Here is an 18,540-nt window from a genome sequence, read left to right as displayed (position 1 = left end):
CATAATCCTCTGTATTGGGAGGATGTGTTCCATCCCAAGATCCCACTGGGTGCCGGGTTCCACAATATTAACTCAGTGGAATGCGTCAGAGAGATGTACCGTCCCTGGCAACATTCACTTGTCCACGTGTTTGTGGTTAGGTGGTCCTCCCCACTAAGTGCACTGCTGAGGGCATGGGTAATGTTCTGGGACCTGTGCTAGTGGAAGACGGAGAAGACACAATAGTGGCGGCTGTGGACCGAGTATGGACACCCGGCCGCCGCCGCCATGAGATTGTGCAAAGCTTTCGCCTCCACGAGCCTAAAAGGCAACATTTCAAGTGCAAGCAAGCAGTCCAGAAATGTGGCAGTTTACTATTGCAGCCTGTGGGTGGGTGGTTGCCAACATACTTGCGCTTGCATTCCAAGGACTGGGGTAGGGAGTCGGGACAACTGAATGCTGCAAAGGGACAAGGATGTGGACGGTGACGGTTGCAAGTGTGCAACGACAGTTGCAGGGTGGGAGGCATCTTCGCATGTGCCATGGACAGGGGATTGGGGTGAACGCACAACAGTGGACGAGGCAGTGGTGTCACCCGCAGACACTATTTCTGGACCTTGGCATTCGGCCCAGCTAGTCAGGTGCTGTTATGTGCCTGAGCATGTTGTGGTGGTCAGGTTGGTAGTTTTGGTGCTCTTGATGATGCTGGCCTGGCAGATTTTGCAAATGGACTTTTTGGGGTTAGCTAAACAACAGTCTTTAAAAAACAACCAGACTCGGGAAGACCTAACAGTTGTACTGGCAACTTCCGTCGTGTTGGTGTTCCGGGGAACAGTTGCCCACCTTGTGTCTGTGACCACCACACTGCTTGTTCCTGCCTGTTGTGGCGCTATGCATCCCTCCCCCTGTGTGCTGCTGTCCTCGCTCTGCATGTCCCCTTGTCAGGTTGGGTCAGTGACTTCATCGTCCACTTCCACACCCTGATCCTCCTCCTGACTTTCTGTCCATTGTGTCTCACCATTATCCACCTCTTGTGACAGTAATTGCACTTTCCCACCGTCACCTTCGGGTGACCATGGCTGCTCAAATCGCTACATGCGATCTTCTGTTGCCCTGCTTGAAGCTGGCGGGGCGAGAAGACCAAATCTATCAATGGAAAAGTAAACAGCTCTTGGGGTAACCCTGGACTCTAATCTCTCCTTCAAACCACATATCCAAGCTCTTTCCACTTCCAAGCGGACCGAGTGAGAGGCCAGAATCTATAAATGGAAAGATGAACAAAACAGCTCTTTGGAGTGTCCAAGTGTGTGATCAGTTGTCTCAGGGCACTCGGAATGGTGGGAGGAAGGAGGATTAGGGTGAGGAAGATGCCGACTCCAAGTAAAAAAAATCTCCCGGATCCAAAAATTCCTCAACCACGAATCTACAAAAACACTAGTACATGCACTCATCATCTCCCGTCTCGACGACTGCAGCCTCCCTTCTAACACTCTCACATTCCTCCAATCTATCCTAAACTCTGTTGCCCAACTAATCCACCTGTCCCCTTGCTATTCCGTGGCCTCTCCTCTCTGTCAATCCCTTCACTGGCTCCCCATTGCCCAGAGACTTCAGTTCAAACCCTAACCTTGGCATGCAAAGCAATCCACAACCTGTCTCCTCCATACATTTGTGACCTAGTCTCACGGTACTTATCTGCACGCAACCTCCGATCCTCACAAGATCTCCTTCTCTACTCCCATCTTATCTCCTCTTCCCACAAACGCATGCATGATTTCTCCCATGCATCCCCCTTCTCTGGAACTCTACCCCAACATTTCTGACTCTTGTCTACAGTTGAAACCTTCAAAAGGTACCTGAAGACCCATCTTTTCCGACAAGCGTACAACCTGTAGTAACCCTCACTCCACCATACCATTGCACAACCAGTTCTATCCTCACTCATCCCTTGTAGACTTCGAGCCCTCGCGGGCAGGGTCCTCTCCCCTTCTGTAGCAGTCGCTGTCACATTTTTGTTCAAGATTATTGTAATTGTTATTGCGATGTATTTGTATACCTCTTTTTCACATGTAAAGCGCCATGGAATAAATGGCGATAAAGTAATCATAATAATGTGGTCCAGACTCACAGCTACTGAGACTGGACTGTGTGGAAGACAGGGAGGTGGTGGTGACAAACTGACTGGAAGCTCCAACCAACAACCTTTTCACACTTCTCTGCCTTCAAGAGTGGTGTTCCGTGGCCCCCTAAATTGGGACAGGAAGGTAGTTCGACATGTTGTGGGTATTTGTGGTGCTCCCTCAGCAGGCACAGCTTCATCTTGCCCACGGCCTCGGCCTCTGCGTGCACCATCACCATTATGTCCACTTCCCCGTCCCAAAGTTTAATATTTGTCACGTTGCCAAAAACGTCTGCATTATTACCGCAGTAATATAGGACCACTTCTGATGAACACGGTTTTAGGCAGTGACCTGGGAGTCAGATGCTTCCAGGGGTCTTCCTCATGCTGTTCCCATGTCTTTTCAGCACTGTATGTATGTGTCTGATCATGTCTCACACACCACATGGCCAGATAAGTTTGTAAAATGTTAAAATTACATTTACCGGTGAATGTATTTTTCACCTTTGAAAGCAATGCAAAAGTGCAATAACGCATCAAAAATGCTACGTGTGAACATAGCCCAAGGTGTGGAAGAGCATTTTTGTTTTTGGTTATTTATTTTGCCTTATATTCAAGTCATTAGCCTGGAAAGGATGTTCCTTAATATTTTTCACAGGAAAATCCATTTTGGTTTAGTTTTTGTATGTTTTATTGTTGGTCAGTAAACGTGGCGTAATACTCATTGTTGACAGCAGCATTGTTGACAGCAGTGACTTGGGAGTCAGAGATGCTTCCAGGGGTCTTCCCCATGCTGTTCCCATATCATTTGAGCATTGTTCCCATCGATTTGGGCAATTTTTAGGCCCTCTGCAGACTGCAGGGGAGGGGCCGCCGGAAAACTGCTCAAATTTCCCATAGACTTATATTGGACTCATTGCTCGGACCGAGCACTCGGGCATTCCAATTTGCTTGACTCGAGCAACGAGTACCCGAGCATTTTAGTGCTCGCTCATCACTATTATTAATGCCATTAGGGATCAGTTTGAGTCATGTGAGACATCATTTTTTTACCAGTAATTACGAGAAATGTACTTTATTTTGATAATATTTAAGGTTAATCCCTTAAGGACGGAGCCAATTACTGTATGTCCTTAATGACCTGGCCAAATTTTACAATTCTGACCAGTGTCACTTTATGAGGTAATAAATCTGGAACGCTTCAATGGATCCCACAGATTCTGAGACTGTTTTTCTGTGACATTATTGTACTTCATGATAGTGATAAAATTTCTTTGATATGACTTGCGTTTAAATGTGAAAAAAATGGACATTTGGCGAAAATGTAGAAAATTTTGCAATTTTCAAACATTGAATTTTCATGCCATTAAATAAGAGAGATGTCACATAAAATAGTTAATAAATAACATTTCCCACATGTCTACTTTACATCAGAACAATTTTGAAACCAACATTTTTTTCTGTTCGAAAGTTATAAAGGTTAAAAGTTGACCAGTGATTTCTCATTTTTCCAACAAAATTTACAAAACCATTTTTTTAGGGACCACATCACATTTGAAGTGATTGTGAGGGGCCTTTATGACAGAAAATATTCAAATGTGACACCATTCTAAAAACTGCTCAAAACCACATTCAAGAAGTTTATTAACCCTTCACGTGCTTCACAGGAACTGAAGCAATGTGGAAGGAAAAAATGAACATTTAACTTTTTTTCACAAAATGTTTACTTTAGACCCAATTTTTTTATTTTCACAAGGGTAACGAGAGAAAATGGACCACAAAATTTGTTGTGCAATTTCTCCAGAGAACACCGATATCCCATATGTGGGGGAAAACCACTGTTTGGGCGCACAGCAGGGTTTGGAAGGGAAGGAGCACCATTTGACTTTTTGAATGTAAAATTTGCCTAAATAATTAGCAGACGTCATGTCGTGTTAAGGGAGCCTCTGATTTGCCTAAACAGTGGAAACCCCCACAAGTGACCCTATTTTGTTAACTAGACCCCTCAGGGAACTTATCTAGATGTGTGGTGAGCACCTTAAACCGCCAGGTGCTTCACAGAAGTTTATAATGTAGAGCCGTGAAATTAAGAAATCAAATTTTTTTCCACAAAAATGTACTTTTAGCCCCAATTTTTTTATTTTCACAAGGGTAACTGGAGGAAATGGACCCCAAAATTTGTTGTGCAATTGCTCCTGAGTATGGCTATACCCGATATGTAGGGGAAAACTATTGTTTGGGCGCACGGCAAGGCTTGGAAAGGAAGGAGTGACATTATGAACTCAAACTTTGATGGAATGGTCTGCGGGTGTCATATCGCATTTGGAGAACCCCTGATGTGCCTAAACAGTGGGAAACCCCAAGTTACCCCATTTTGGAAACTACACCCCTCAAAGATTTTATCCAGGGGTATAGTGAGCATTTTGAACCCACAGGTACTACACAAAATTTGATAATGTTAGGTCGTCATACTGAAAATTTTCATTTTTTTCACAAAAATGTAGTTTTAGCCCCAAATTTGTAATTTTTGCAATGGATAATAGAAGAAAGCAGACCCCATAATTTGTTATGCTATTTTTCACGAACGCGATGATGCCCCATATATCATCAGAAATTACTGGGCTCAGACGGAGGAGGAATTTGGATTTTATTTGAGGGGCGGAAGCCATGTCGCTTTTTCAGAGTCTTTGTTCTAACAGTAACATGATCTGAGAGGGGGCTGATTTTGAGTGGAATAAATTAGGGGTTTTATTGGTAACATTTTGGGGTGCATAATTTTCTATTGCTTCCAGAATAAGACTTTATCACCAGTCTATGCTGAGCACTTACGACCGGGTTTCCATGTAAATCCCACAAAAATGTAATTTAGACGAAACCCCCAACAGAACCACCCACGACAAAGAGGCAGATGGAGACACTGTTTTTCGGCGCACACAGATCTGTAGTCGTCCACACTTGTGCGCTAAAAAAAAAGCCTAACAAGATGGTTCGCCGCCGTAACAGAGACCAGTAAAAGGGACTCCATCGGCCTCATAAGTGAGTGGCTCCATCTGGGTTTTTTGTCTGAATTGCGGTTTTGGTTCATTTACACCGAAACCCCAACGTAAGCGCTCAGCAGAGAGCGCAGGATAAATGTGAGCCGAGCTTTATTCCAATTTCTTTGGAGACAGAATGAAGATATAGACAGCAGTACCAGAATAGTTCTTTTTTCTTTTTTTTTTCGCGGTTCACAGTGTGGTATAAGTGATCAGGCGGATTTTTTGTTCGGGTCGGTGCGATTACAGCAATACCAAATTTATATGGACTTTTTTAGGTTTTGCTGCTATCACACAGTAAAAATGCTTTTTTTTTTAATAAAAAGCAGTTATTGTTGTCGCCATATTCTGAGAGCTGTAACTTTTATTTTTTGGTGAACAGAGCTGTATGAGCGCTTATTTTTTGCGGGACGAGTGTCAGATTTTTTTGGTACCATTTTGAGGCACATAATAATTTTTGATCGCTTTTTATTCAGATTTTTCAGACACAGAATGAACAAAAACCAGCAATTCAGCTATTTTTAGTTTTTATTCTTTGCACCATTTGCCGTGCGGTAAAAGTGATAGGACCAATTTGTTCGTCGGGTCGGTACGATTACAGCGATACCAGATTTATATTTTTTTTATGCTTTTCTATTTTTACAGACTAAAAAGTATTTTGCAAAAAAAGAATTTGATTTTGTATCGTCATATTCTGAGAGTTGTAACTTCTTCTTTTTTAGCCGAATGAGCCATATTATGGCTTGATTTATGCGGGACAGGTTGTCATTTTAATTTATGTAATTATTTTTTTACATACGACTTTTTGATCGCTTTTTATTCACTTTTTTGTGAGTCTGTATGATGATAAAACGTCATTTTTGGCGTGTTTTTTACTTATTTATTTTACGGCATTCGCCAAACGGACTAAATAACGCTACAGTTTTATAGAACGGGTCTTTCCGGATGCGGCGATACCAATTATGTGTAAATTTTTTGGTTTATTTTTGTTTTATCACAAATGCTACGTTTTCAGCAGCGAAACAGATTTTAGTGACTTTTTTATTTTTTTTACTTTTTCCCACTGTGGTACATGTGTGATTGTCACTTTGATTGCTGATCTCATACACTGCAGTACCTCTGTACTGCAGGGTATGAGACCTGTCAGTGAGTCACTGACTCTGCCTGGGAGATCCAGCTTATTGCTGGATCTCACAGGCCACCGTACCCTGGGATCATCATCACATGATCTCAGGGTACCATGGTAACCTTCGGGACCCACGATTCTCATCGCGGGGATCCGATGGTTACTAAGAGGGTCTTGCAACCCCCTGGTAAGCACTTAAATACCACTGTCACAATTGACAGCAGTAATTTAAGGGGTTAATCGACCCCGATCAGCATTTAGACCGGCCGGGGCCTGTACTGTAGGGTGTCAGCTGTCACACACAGCTGACAACCGCAGCAATCACCACCGCAGGGCAGCGCTATACACTTATTCCACAGCGACTCATTTTCACAACACTGTGGAATAAGTACCCTTAATGACCGCTGTAAAAACTAAATTACTTAGCGGTAATGTGATTTTCCCGAGCCCATGACAGCACCACAACGATACAGGGGATCCGCCCTTCAAAGACAGTAAACCTACAAAATAAAAGGGCAGCATCTCTCCATCACCTCAGTTGTTTACAGAGCATGAGAGGACACTACTTCATAGTTATATACCCCGTGATTTTTCCTTCTACACACTGCATAAATCAAACACCACGAAGGAAATGAAGTGATCACCCTCTACCAGTGATGGGAGGGAATATAAGGGTGCTGTCATGGGCTCAGGAAAATCACATTACCGGTAAGTAATTTAGTGTTTTCCTATCACCCATGGCAGCACCACAGCGAGAGATTAACAGAGAAACTCTAAAGTTTGGGTGGGACCACAGCCGGTAGAACCTTTTCCTAGAGGAAAGGACAGCAGAAGATCCCAGATCAAGCCTATAGTGTCTATAGAAGGTGCAAGGTGAAGACTGAATCACAACCTTACATATTGCTTGATGGGGACATCCGCTTTCTTTTTGTTCTGCCTTGGATTCCCCGGATTAGCACAGAACATAGGATGCACAATCTTCTGACTTCTATGGAAAATGGAAGCCATCTTGGGAAGATAGGGTAGTTCCGGAACCGGCCCATCTTCTAGGATCTGTATAAACAGAGGATTAACCGACAAAGCTTGAATGTCACTAAATTACCATGCTGAAGTCAGGGCCACTGGGATAATAGTCTTTAATATCAAGACCTTGAATCCTTGGGTTGAAGCAAAGGCTTGTTAGAGCCGTAAGTACTGGATTCAGATCCCAGGGTGCCATCTTTGGACTTTCAAATTCCATGCTTATTCAATGAAGGTTGGACATTGTTCCAGTTGTATACGGCTCAAAAGGTCCACAATTCTCTTTATAGGAGGTGCTGTTAAAGATAAAAGTTGAGACTTCCCCATCTGAACGGATTAGACAGTGTCATTGGGGATCTTGGCCGAGTTCCTCCATAATGGTTTATGTAAGCTAAAGCTACTCTGTTGTATGACAAGACCTTTACATGGGGACCATGCATAGATGAATGGAGCTTTTCTGACACCGTTTTAACAAAATTTCCCCCTCAAGGACAGGAAACCAACTGAGGTGGTGGAGAGATGCCGCCCTTTTATTCTGTAGGTTTCCTGTCCTTGAGGGGCGGATCCCCTCTCTCGCTGTGGTGCTGTCATGGGTGATAGGAAAAAATGAGTTACAGCGGTCATTAAGGGGCTAAACTAAAGTATCAATGCATCTGTGTGCTCTGAGAACTAAACATGTAGGTAAAGATTGCACATCATATGTTACATGCATCTGTAATAAGGCTATGTGAACACATTGAGCAGCAGATCTGTTTTCTGCAGAAAAATTTTGTACAGCAATAAATAGTGTTGCCATGGAAATTCTGGGTAAAATATGAGAGTTTTTGACATACTTTTGCCAGCGTTTACATGTTTTTTTCCCCTTATTTATTTGAATGGGTGAAAAACTGCAAAAACACTGAAAGAATTGACATGCTGCGGATTTATAAAATGCTTTGATGGTTCAAATCTGCAACAAAAGAATAAGCAGAATGTGGATGAGATTTCATGAATCTCATTTATTTTGCTGGTACTGTAAAACACAGTTTTTTCCGCAGCAAAAAAATCATCAATTGAACAAGCTCTTAATCAGAACTCTAGAGTACTGGAAAAATGGTGCTGGACTACAGCGCCACCTTAAGGATATGGCACCATACATTTGTTTGAGGACTAACAAACTGTACACTACATAAAATTATTATTGGCCATGTAGAAGGTTCATATTTCTTTCTTTGTTCACAGATTTCCGCCACTGGAATGATGACCCATGTGAACGAGAAAACCACTTTGTGTGCAAATACAAACCGTAAGAGCATGATCATACTCTGGGAAATGCCAGGAGGCGGGCACAATATGTCCTTTCAAATGCACGCTGGAAATCTGAATAAAATATCTTCTTTACCTAAATCAACGGTGTTCAGTAATTACTTAATTACTGCGTAATATGGGGTTTACTGGGAATTTTCAAACTTGAATTATTATACAACTGTAGAAAGAACAAGCAATGATATTTGGTGGTTTGGCATAATAAAATTTATTTACATACATTCAGATTTTTACTCGAGTGCAGATAATAGCCATATACAGTTGTGCTCAAAAGTTTACATACCCGGGCAGAATTTTTCCTTTCTTGGCCTTGTTTCAGAGAACATGAATGATAACAAAAAAATGTTTTCTCCACTCATGGTTATTGGTTGGGTGAAGCCATTTATTGTCAAACTACTGTGTTTTCTCTTTTTAAATCTTAATGACAACCAAAAACATCCAAATGACCCTGATCAAAAGTTCACATACCCTGGTAATTTTGGCCTGATAACATGCACAGAATTTGAAACAAATGGGTATGAATGGCTACTAAAGGTAACATCCTCACATGTTACCTGTTTGCTTGTAATCAGTGTGTGTGCATAAAAGCTGAGTGAGTTTCTGGGATCCAGACAGACTCTTGCATCTTTCATCCAGCCACTGACGTTTCTGGATTATGAGTCATGGGGAAAGCAAAAGAATTGTCAACAGATCTACGGGAAAAGGTAGTTGAACTGTATAACACAGGAAAGGGATACAAAAAAATATCCAAGGAATTGATAATGCCAGTCAGCAGCGTTCAAACTGTGGTTAACAAATGGAAAATCAGGGGCTCTATAAAAACCAAACCACGGTCAGGTAGACCAACAAAAATTTCCATCACAACTGCCAGGAAAATTGTTTGGGATGCAAAGAAAAACCCAGAAATAACATCAGCTGAAATTCAGGACTCTCTGAAAACTAGCGGTGCGGCTGTTTCAAGATGCACAATAAAGAGGCACTTGAAGAAAAATGGGCTGCATGGTCGAGTCGCCAGAAGAAAGCGATTACTGCGCAAATGCCACAAAGTATCTCGCCTACAATACGCCAAACAGTACAGAGACAAGCCTCAAAACTTCTGGAACAAGGTAATTTGAAGTGATAAGACCAAAAATGAACTTTTTGACCACAAACATAAACGTTACATTTGGAGAGAGGTCAACAAGGCCTATGATGAAATTTACAACATTCCTACAATAATGCATGGAGGTGGATTGCTGATGTTTTGGGGATGTGTGAGCTACATAGGCACAGGAATATGGTAAAAGTTGAAGAAAAGATGAATGCAGCATGTTATCATCAAATGCTGGAGGCAAATTTGCACTCGTCAGCCTGGAATATGCGCATGGGACGTACTTGGACATTCCAACAGGACAACGATCCAAAACACAAAGGCCAAGTTGACCTGTAATTGGCTACAGCAGAACAAAGTGAAGGTTCTGGAGTGGCCATCTCAGTCTACTGACCTGAATATCATTGAGCCACTCTTGGGAGATCTCAAGTGCGCAGTTCATGCTAGACAGCCCAGGAATTTACAGGAACTGGAGGCTTTTTGCAAAGAAGAATGGGCAGCTTTACCAACTGAGAAATTAAAGAACCTCATCCACAACTACCACAAAAGACTTCAAGCTGTCATTGATGTTAGAGGGGGCAATACATGGTATTAAGAACTGGGGTATGTGAACTTTTGATCATGGTCATTTGGATGTTTTTTGTTGTCATTAAGATTTAAAAAGAGAAAACACAGTAGTTTGACAATAAATGGCTTCACCCAACCAATAACCATGAGTGGAGAAAAGGTTTTTTTTTGTATCATTCATACTCTCTGAAACAAGGCCAAGAAAGGAAAAATTCTGCCAGGATATGTAAACATTGGAGCCAAACTGTATATATTGATTGACCGTGTGGCAGCATCCTATAATCAGTAACACACAAGACATTGGCATAATTGCTTTCTCTATAACAAGTAGATTAGGCATGGAGTGAATAAAAAGTAACATGGGTTCTGTGATGTGTCATGTGATCTTGTACAGTGGCTGGGTATCAGCGTTCACCACGAGGTGGGACAGTGAGGAGCTCAGCCAAATCACGCATGGACTGACAGATCCTTTGACCAAATCGGTGAGAGTTCTGAAGAAAGACAAATCAAAAGGAGCCTAATTTAGCAGCAGAAAATGAGCTTACGTCCTCCTGAAGTTCCAGCGGGCACATTATAACCCTTCATTAATCACTTCATCTATATAATGCACTGCAATTTATGGCAATTATTGCTTAGCCTACATTCCTAAGGTATACTGTCACCAGCCAGGGGCATTTGATGCTACTTCTTACTTTTTCTTTTTTAATTGTTTGCAATTAAGTATCAAGTTTAGAGGACATATATAAAGAATTCTGTATATCAGAAAGTTAATAGGCAATAGTATCACCACTGAGGAAGAGCAAATCTGTCGAAATTCAAATTCAGCAGATTCAGCTGGAATTTGGCAAAGAAATTCGATGTACATTTAATATATTTTTATGCAAATCAAATGTGCCTCCATTGCCATCTGCAGCCTTGCAGCACTGAGGTCCTGAGTTCAAATCCCACTAAGTACAACATCTGCAAGGAGTTTGTATGTATGTTCTCTCTGTATCTGCATGGTTTTCCTCCGGATTCTCCGATTTCCTCCCATACTCCAAATACATACTGTTAGGGTGCTTAAATTGTGAGCCCCAGTGAAGACACTTCTGATGATGTCTGTGAAGAACTGTGGTATTAATGGCACTTTAAAAAGTTAGTAAAATGAATATATGCCCATAGAACCAATTTAAGGCATACGTTCAGCTTTACTGTATGTGAGTTATTTAGAGGATGAGTTATTACAAAAATGATCTACAGAGCTCCAAAACTGTTCTGTCTTACACTATCTATACTATCTGTGAGTAATCTGTGCAAAATATCCAGTGTTTAATGAGATGCAGCTTTAGCCCATTTCCTACTTGAAAGAGCTGACATGTAGAAAAATCACAAGCAGGAGGCAGGAAAGACAGACTGAAGGTATATCACATAAGAATACTCAGACTCCCTTACATAGGATTAGGTTCAGTGTAATGTGACTGTCAGCTATATAAAGTCAGTGACATTGTGGTAAATGTAAGCTGCATTAGAGTAACATTATCTGTAGGTGTAAAAGGAACAAAGATGACAGATAACTCAGAAATGTCACATCAATTAAAAGAGTAATACACATTGCAAATACAAGAGTCACAACAACATTATACAGAGGCAATAAGAAAGTTATTTGTATGCTGCTTTAGAAACATCACTGACTTTCGCATACTCTGTTTTATGTCCAGGAGGTATAGTTAACACTCCAAAAATTGCTGCATAAACCGCTAACAGTAGTTCAAGGATGACATCTGAGATTAATTTGATTTAATGTGCAATATTTTATGGGATATACTAGATGTGTAATATGTAATTATTTAAAATGTTAAGCACTTATCTTTTTGTTACCTGCTTTTAGTATCAGAAAATAAAATTATTTTGGCAAATTTTAATCTGCCATTTAATCACGTTCTACTAACATTCGGCTATTTAGATTTTTACGTTCTCAAAGACAAAATTATCAAGGTTTCTGTTGGTCGAAAGGAACCAGAGATCTTTAAAACCAGAAGGAACTGATATAGAAATATATATATTGGAAAATTCCATATTTATTTGCATTTATTAAACGCACGAGCAATATCATTTATTTTTTGGGGGTCATTTTTTTATATTTTGCTACTTTTGCACAATAATTTTAGAACCCTGAAAGAAATTTATGAGAGTTTGTACATTTGCTTTATTTACATTTTTTTTATAGCATTCACTATATAAGATAAATACTATGATAATTTCATAGTATCGGTAGTTCGTTTTGTGGATTTTTAAATAATTTTTACTTTGTTTTTTTTCTTTTTACTTTGAATTTTTCTTCCTAACCCATTAGCTTTTTTATTCACAATTGTTTATAGCAGTAATCAGTTGACTGCATCTCTAAAAATATTTTTGTACTCCAGCATATTGTGACTGTAAGTTTTTCACTGATGGGTCCTAATAGGTTCAAAAAGATGGCAGACTGGGTAACCTTTGTTAAAAGGAATGTCCGCTCTTGTGGTGAAACTCTTCTGAATCCTTGCACGCTGATAGGATTCTTTGGTGTTGTTGCCAAGAGCGGATGGACACGAAACCGCTAGTTTGTGATTTTCTTACTTCCAGCCACATTCGGATGAGACAAGCTCAGCCTCATTCAATTCACTTGTATTTAGTGAAGCCAAGCGCGTTTAGTCAACATGTGACCATATGTAAATCACATACTTGCAGTCACGTGACCACCCGCTCTCAGCAGTTACACCGGAAAATCCTGACAGCCTATAGTGCGCACACTGTAAGGAATTAGATGTCTGCAGTCAAATAGAATGACTGCAGAATTTCACCACGAGACTAAACAACCCCTTTAAGCCCCCATTCTGCCAAAGCAACATAAATGCAATGTGGAGGCAACTGAGTTATGTCTTACCCATGTCATGTCCACACTGTATATTTTCAGTACTTGGTGTTAACTACATAGTGCCAATGCAGTAAATGTATTGCATATTTCATAATGGGTTAACCCCTTTACCCCCAAAGGCTGTTTGCTCAAATTGTTAGCGGACACCACATTGCGTTTGGAGAGCCCCTCTGTGCCCAAACTTTGGAGCTCCCCCACAAGTGACCCCATTTTGGAAACTAGACCCCCCAAGGCACCTTTCTAGATGCATAGTGAGCACTTGGAATCCCCAGGTGCTTCACAAATTGATTCGTAAAAATGAAAAAGTGAAAAAAAAAACACTTTTTCATTTTTACGAATCAATTTGTGAAGCACCTAGGGGTTCCAAGTGCTCACTATGCATCTAGATAGGTGCCTTGGGGGGTCTAGTTTCCAAAATGGGGTCACTTGTGGGGGTGCTCCAATGTTTGGGCACACAGGGGCTCTCCAAACGCAACATGGCGTCCGCTAACAATTTGAGCCGATTTTCCATTCAATTTGTTAGCGGACACCATGTCGCGTTTGGAGAGCCCGTGATGTGCCTAAACAGTGGAGCTCCCCCACAAGTGTCCCCATTTTGGAAACTATACCCCTCAAGGATTTTATTAAGGTGTATAGTGAACATTTTGAACCCAGAGGTACGGCACAGAATTTGTTTACATTAGGTCATCAATCATATTGAATAAGTTGTCATTATTCTTGAGCACAAGTGCTCGCTACTTGAGTTTTCATCGGGTACTCAGGTATGCACCATGTACAGCGTGTGCTCGAGTGACATGCTCGAGTCCCTGCTCCGCATGTTTCACGGTTATTAGACACCCAAAAAAAAACATGCGGGGATCGCTCGTGCATGGCAGGCAATCCCTGTAAAGTTTTTTGGCCGCGAAGCATATGGGGCAGAGACTCGAGCATGTCACTCAAATACCCACGATACTCAATGCATACCAGAGCACCCGATGCAAACTCAAGTAGCGAGCACTTGCTCTCAACACTAGTCACCATATCGTCATCTTTTTTTCTTACTTTTGAAAAAAATCCCAACCCCAGCCCTAACCCTAGCACAACCCTAGCCCTAGCACAACCCTAGCCCCAGCACAACCCTAGCCCCAGCACAACCCTAGCCCCAGCACAACCCTAGCCCAATCCTAATCCAAGAGTTTATTTTTGACGCCGTTCCTTGTGCGGTATAAGTGATTAGACGACTTTATTCTTCGGGTCGGTGTGATTACAGCAATGCCAGAATCATATGGGGTTTTTATGACTGACAGCTGTCATACACTAAAAGACGCATTTTTTGTAAAATCTAGTTTTTGCATCGCCATATTTTGAGAGCTATAATTTTTTCAGATTTTGGCAGACAGTCATGTGACGGCTCGTTTTTTGCGGGATGACTTGACGTTGTTATTGGTGCCATTTTCAGGCACGTGACATTTTTTGATCGCTTTCTATTCCGATTTTTGGGAGGCAGGATAAACAAAAACCAACAATTCAGGAATTGTTTTTTTTTTTTTTTTTATTTTGTTCCGCGTGTGGTAAAATTGATGAGGTAGCTTTATTCTTCGGGTCAGTACATTTACAGCGGTACCACATTTGTATCATTTTTCTATGTTTTGGCGCTTATACACAATAAAAGCTATTTTATAGAAAAAAATATTTTTTAGCATCGCTTTATTCTGAGAGCTATAACTTTTTTATTTTTCGGCTGATGGAGCTGTATGGCGGCTTGTTTTTTGCGGGACGAGATGACGTTTTCAGCGGTATCATTTTTATTTATATGCGTATTTTTGATCGCGTGTTATTCCACTTTTTGTTTGGCGGTATGGTGATAAAGCATTGTTTTTTGTTTCTTTTTTTTTTTTTTTTACCGTGTTCACTGAAGGGGTTAACTAGTGGGACAGTTTTATAGGTCAGGTTGTTCAGGACGTGGCGATACTAAATATGTGTACTTTTATTGTTTTTTTTTTTTTTTTTTATAATAATATTTATTGATGGGTACATTATATTTTTATTTTTGGTGTATTATTTTTTTTATTTTTTTATAATATTTTTGCACATTTTTTTTTCCACTTTCACACAGTTTATACACTTTATTACTTTGTCCCACTCTGGGACTTTCACTTTTTTTTTTCTGATTGCCTGCATGGCACAGGAATGAAGCACCATCCCTATGCCATGAAGGCTGTCAGAAGTGCACAGTGTGAAGATTGCTTGGAGATGCACTGCGCATGCCCAAGCAATCTTCCTGCTCTCTAGTGACCCGGATGTTGTCATGATGACATCGGGTCGTCATGGCAACACCCGGGAAGCCTTTGCAGACTGCGCTGGAAGCCGGAAGAGGAGGTGAGTATCGCCGATTACCTCCCCTTGCCCCCGCAATGCCGCGATCGACTTCGATCGACTTCGATCGCAGCATCGTGGGGGTTAATGTGCTGGGAGCGGTGCAGGACCGCTCCCTGCACATAGTACCAGGTGTCAGCTGTGACAATCAGCTGACACCCGGCGGCGATCGCGCCCGCACAGCCTGTGTGCGCGCGCGATCGCCATGACGTACTAATACGGGTCTGGCTCTTAAGTCCCAGGGCACAGACGCGTATTAGTACGTCAGATGTTATTAAGGGGTTAAAGGGGCTTTCCCACAAACAAAAGTCCACTTTAATCAATAGATCTTGGAATAATAATAACTTCCACAATTGAATGTGTTTAAATAAAATGTTCCTGTGCTGAGATAATCTTATAAATGTGCCCCTGCTGTGTACTGTGTAATGGCTGTGTCTGACCGTACAGGAACATGGTCTGATCATACCACATCTCCTGGGCAGGGAAGGAAGCAAAAAAGTATACAGATATTACAGCAGGGGATCACAGCTGATTCTTTTTCTGAAGTAAAACATTTCCCTGCCTGTTTTTAAGCAATGTTTAACTGCAAAGAAAGAATTAGCTGGGATCCCATGCTGTAATGTCTGTATACTCTCTTTTGTGTTCCCCCCTGCCCAGGAGATGTGGTATGATCAGACCATGTTCCTGTATGGTCAGACACAGCCATTACACAGTACACACAGTAGGGACACATTTATAAGATTATCTCAGCACAGGAACATTTTATTTAAATACATTCAATTGTGGAAGTTATTATCAAGATCTATTGATTAAACTGAACTTTTGTTTGTGGGAAAACCCCTTTAATGACCAGGCGAATTTTTACAATTCTGACCACTGTCACTTTATGAGGTAATAACTCTGGAACGCTTCAACGGATCCCCCTGATTTGAAGATTGTTTTTTCATGACATATTGCACTTCATGATAGTGGTAAAATTTATTTGATATGACTTGCATTTATTTGTGAAAAAATCGGAAATTTGGCGAAAATTTTGAAAATGTTGCAATTTTCAAAATTTGAAGTTTCATGCTCTTAAATCAGAGAGATATGTCACACAAAATACAAAATAGTTAATAAATATCATTTCCCACATGTCTACATTACATCAGCACAATTTTGGAACATTGTTTTGTGTTAGGGAGTTATAAGAGTTAAAAGTTGACCAGCGATTTCTAATTTTTACAATAAAATTTACCAAACCATTTTTTTAGGGACCACATCACATTTGAAGTCACTTTGAGGGGTCTATATGACAGAAAATAACCAAAAGTGACACCATTCTAAAAACTGCACCCCTCAAGGTGCTCAAAACTAGTGTTGAGTAGTGATGAGCAAGCACTAAAATGCTTGGGTACTCGTTGCTCGGGTCAAGCACATTGGAATACTCGGGTGCTCGAACCGAGCAACGAGCCCAATGTAAATCTATGGGAAACTCGAGGATTTTTCAGGCGGCTCCCCCCGGCGGTCTGCAGAGGGCCTAAAAATTGCCCAAATCGATGGGAACAGTGCTCAAATGACATGGGAACAGCATGGGGAAGACCCCTGGAAGCATATCTGACTCCAAGATCACTGCTGTCAACAACGTTGTCAGAGTATTACGCCACTTTTGCAGACTCACAATAAAACATACAAAAACGAAACCTAAATGGATTTTCCTGAGAAATATGTTAAGGAACATCCTTTCCAGGGTAATGACTTGTATATAAGGCAAAATAAATAACCAAAAACAAAAATACTCCTCCACACCTTGAGCTATGTTCACACGTAGCGTTTTTGATGCATTTTTGCACTTTTGCATTGCTTTCAACCAAGACAAATGCATTCACCAGGAAATGTCATTTTAACATTTTACAACCTTATCTGGCCATGTGGTGTGTGACACATCATCAGACACTTGCATACAGTGCTGAAAAGACATGGGAACAGCATGGGGAAGACCTCTGGAAGCATTTCTGACTCCCAGGTCACTGTGTAAAAGTGTGCCCATCATAAGTGATCCTTGGAGCATGCGAAGATGCCTCCCGCCATGCACCTGTCGTTGCAGACTTGCAACAGTCACCGTCCACGTGCTTGTCCCAGTGCAGCGTTCAGTTGTCCCTACCCCACTCCTTGGAAAGCAAGCGCAAGTATGCAGCCAGCCACCAACCAACCCACAGGCTGCAATACTATACTGCCAAATTTTTGACAGCTGCTTGCACTTGAAATGTGACCTTTTAGCTTTTAGGCTCATGGAGGCGGAAGCTTTTCATAACCTCATGCCTGTGGCGGCCGGGTGTCAATACTCAGTCCCCAGGGCACTTACTGGGAAGGACCGCCTAACCACAAACACATGGACAGGTGAATGTGGCCAGGGACGGCAGGGAGCCAGTCCACAGCTTTTTTTGCTGAGTTGTATTTCACCACAGCCATATTCTTTAGCTTGGTGAAAGGACTGGCATAGAGGTAAACCGTTTCGACTCCGGCTGTCATTTCTCTCAGGAAGTCCTCTAAAGCAGCTTTTGCAGAAGCAATGGCAGCCCGTAAAACATCAACTCGCACTTCTCGGTGGTGCTTTGACACACAAACATCAATCTTGCGCATTTAATTTCATAACTACAGAGTTGGGCAATGACCTGATCTGCAATCCGGTTTGAGAAATAACATGCATAATCACGTCCGATCCACATAAAAAAAACAGCCATAGAGTGTCCGGGAACCTTCCGCCACACTTTTCTTAGCCAGGGCTGCTTCTCGGCAGGGTTGGACGGATCCACCAGAAAACCGGAGACTCCTCCGGTGGGCCCTGGCTTCTCCTTCAGGAGAGTTCATAGTGCCGAGGTGAGGCCATGATGATGATAGAGGCCACCATCAGCTTAGTTTTCTGTTACTTGGAATGCAAGCGCAAGTATGCAGCCAGCCATCCACCCACACACAGGCTGCAATACTAAACTGCCAGATTTCTGGGCAGCTGCTTGCACTTGAAATGGGGCCTTTTAGGCTCGTGGAGGCGGAAGCTTTTCACAGCCTCAT

At 41.7% G+C, this 18,540-nt stretch overlaps 1 protein-coding gene across 1 annotated transcript in view; it reads left to right on the top strand.

Moving 5' to 3' along the window:
* LOC141166179 (regenerating islet-derived protein 4-like) overlaps window positions 1-12,142 on the top strand; it is a 47,158-nt gene extending 35,016 nt beyond the window's left edge. The window contains exons 6-7 of the mRNA XM_073652629.1: window positions 8,501-8,564; window positions 10,636-12,142. Of these exons, the coding sequence (XP_073508730.1) occupies window positions 8,501-8,564; window positions 10,636-10,762 (191 nt within the window). The 3' untranslated portion in view covers window positions 10,763-12,142. The remainder of the gene's footprint in view (window positions 1-8,500; window positions 8,565-10,635) is intronic.
* Window positions 12,143-18,540: the final 6,398 nt, after the last annotated feature.

This window comes from Phyllobates terribilis, unplaced genomic scaffold (assembly GCF_046119375.1).
Source record: "Phyllobates terribilis strain yellow unplaced genomic scaffold, ASM4611937v1 Scaffold_11__3_contigs__length_659146591, whole genome shotgun sequence".
In the NCBI taxonomy this organism is placed as follows: Eukaryota; Metazoa; Chordata; class Amphibia; order Anura; family Dendrobatidae; genus Phyllobates; species Phyllobates terribilis.
This window is presented reverse-complemented; position numbering and strand designations above follow the sequence as displayed.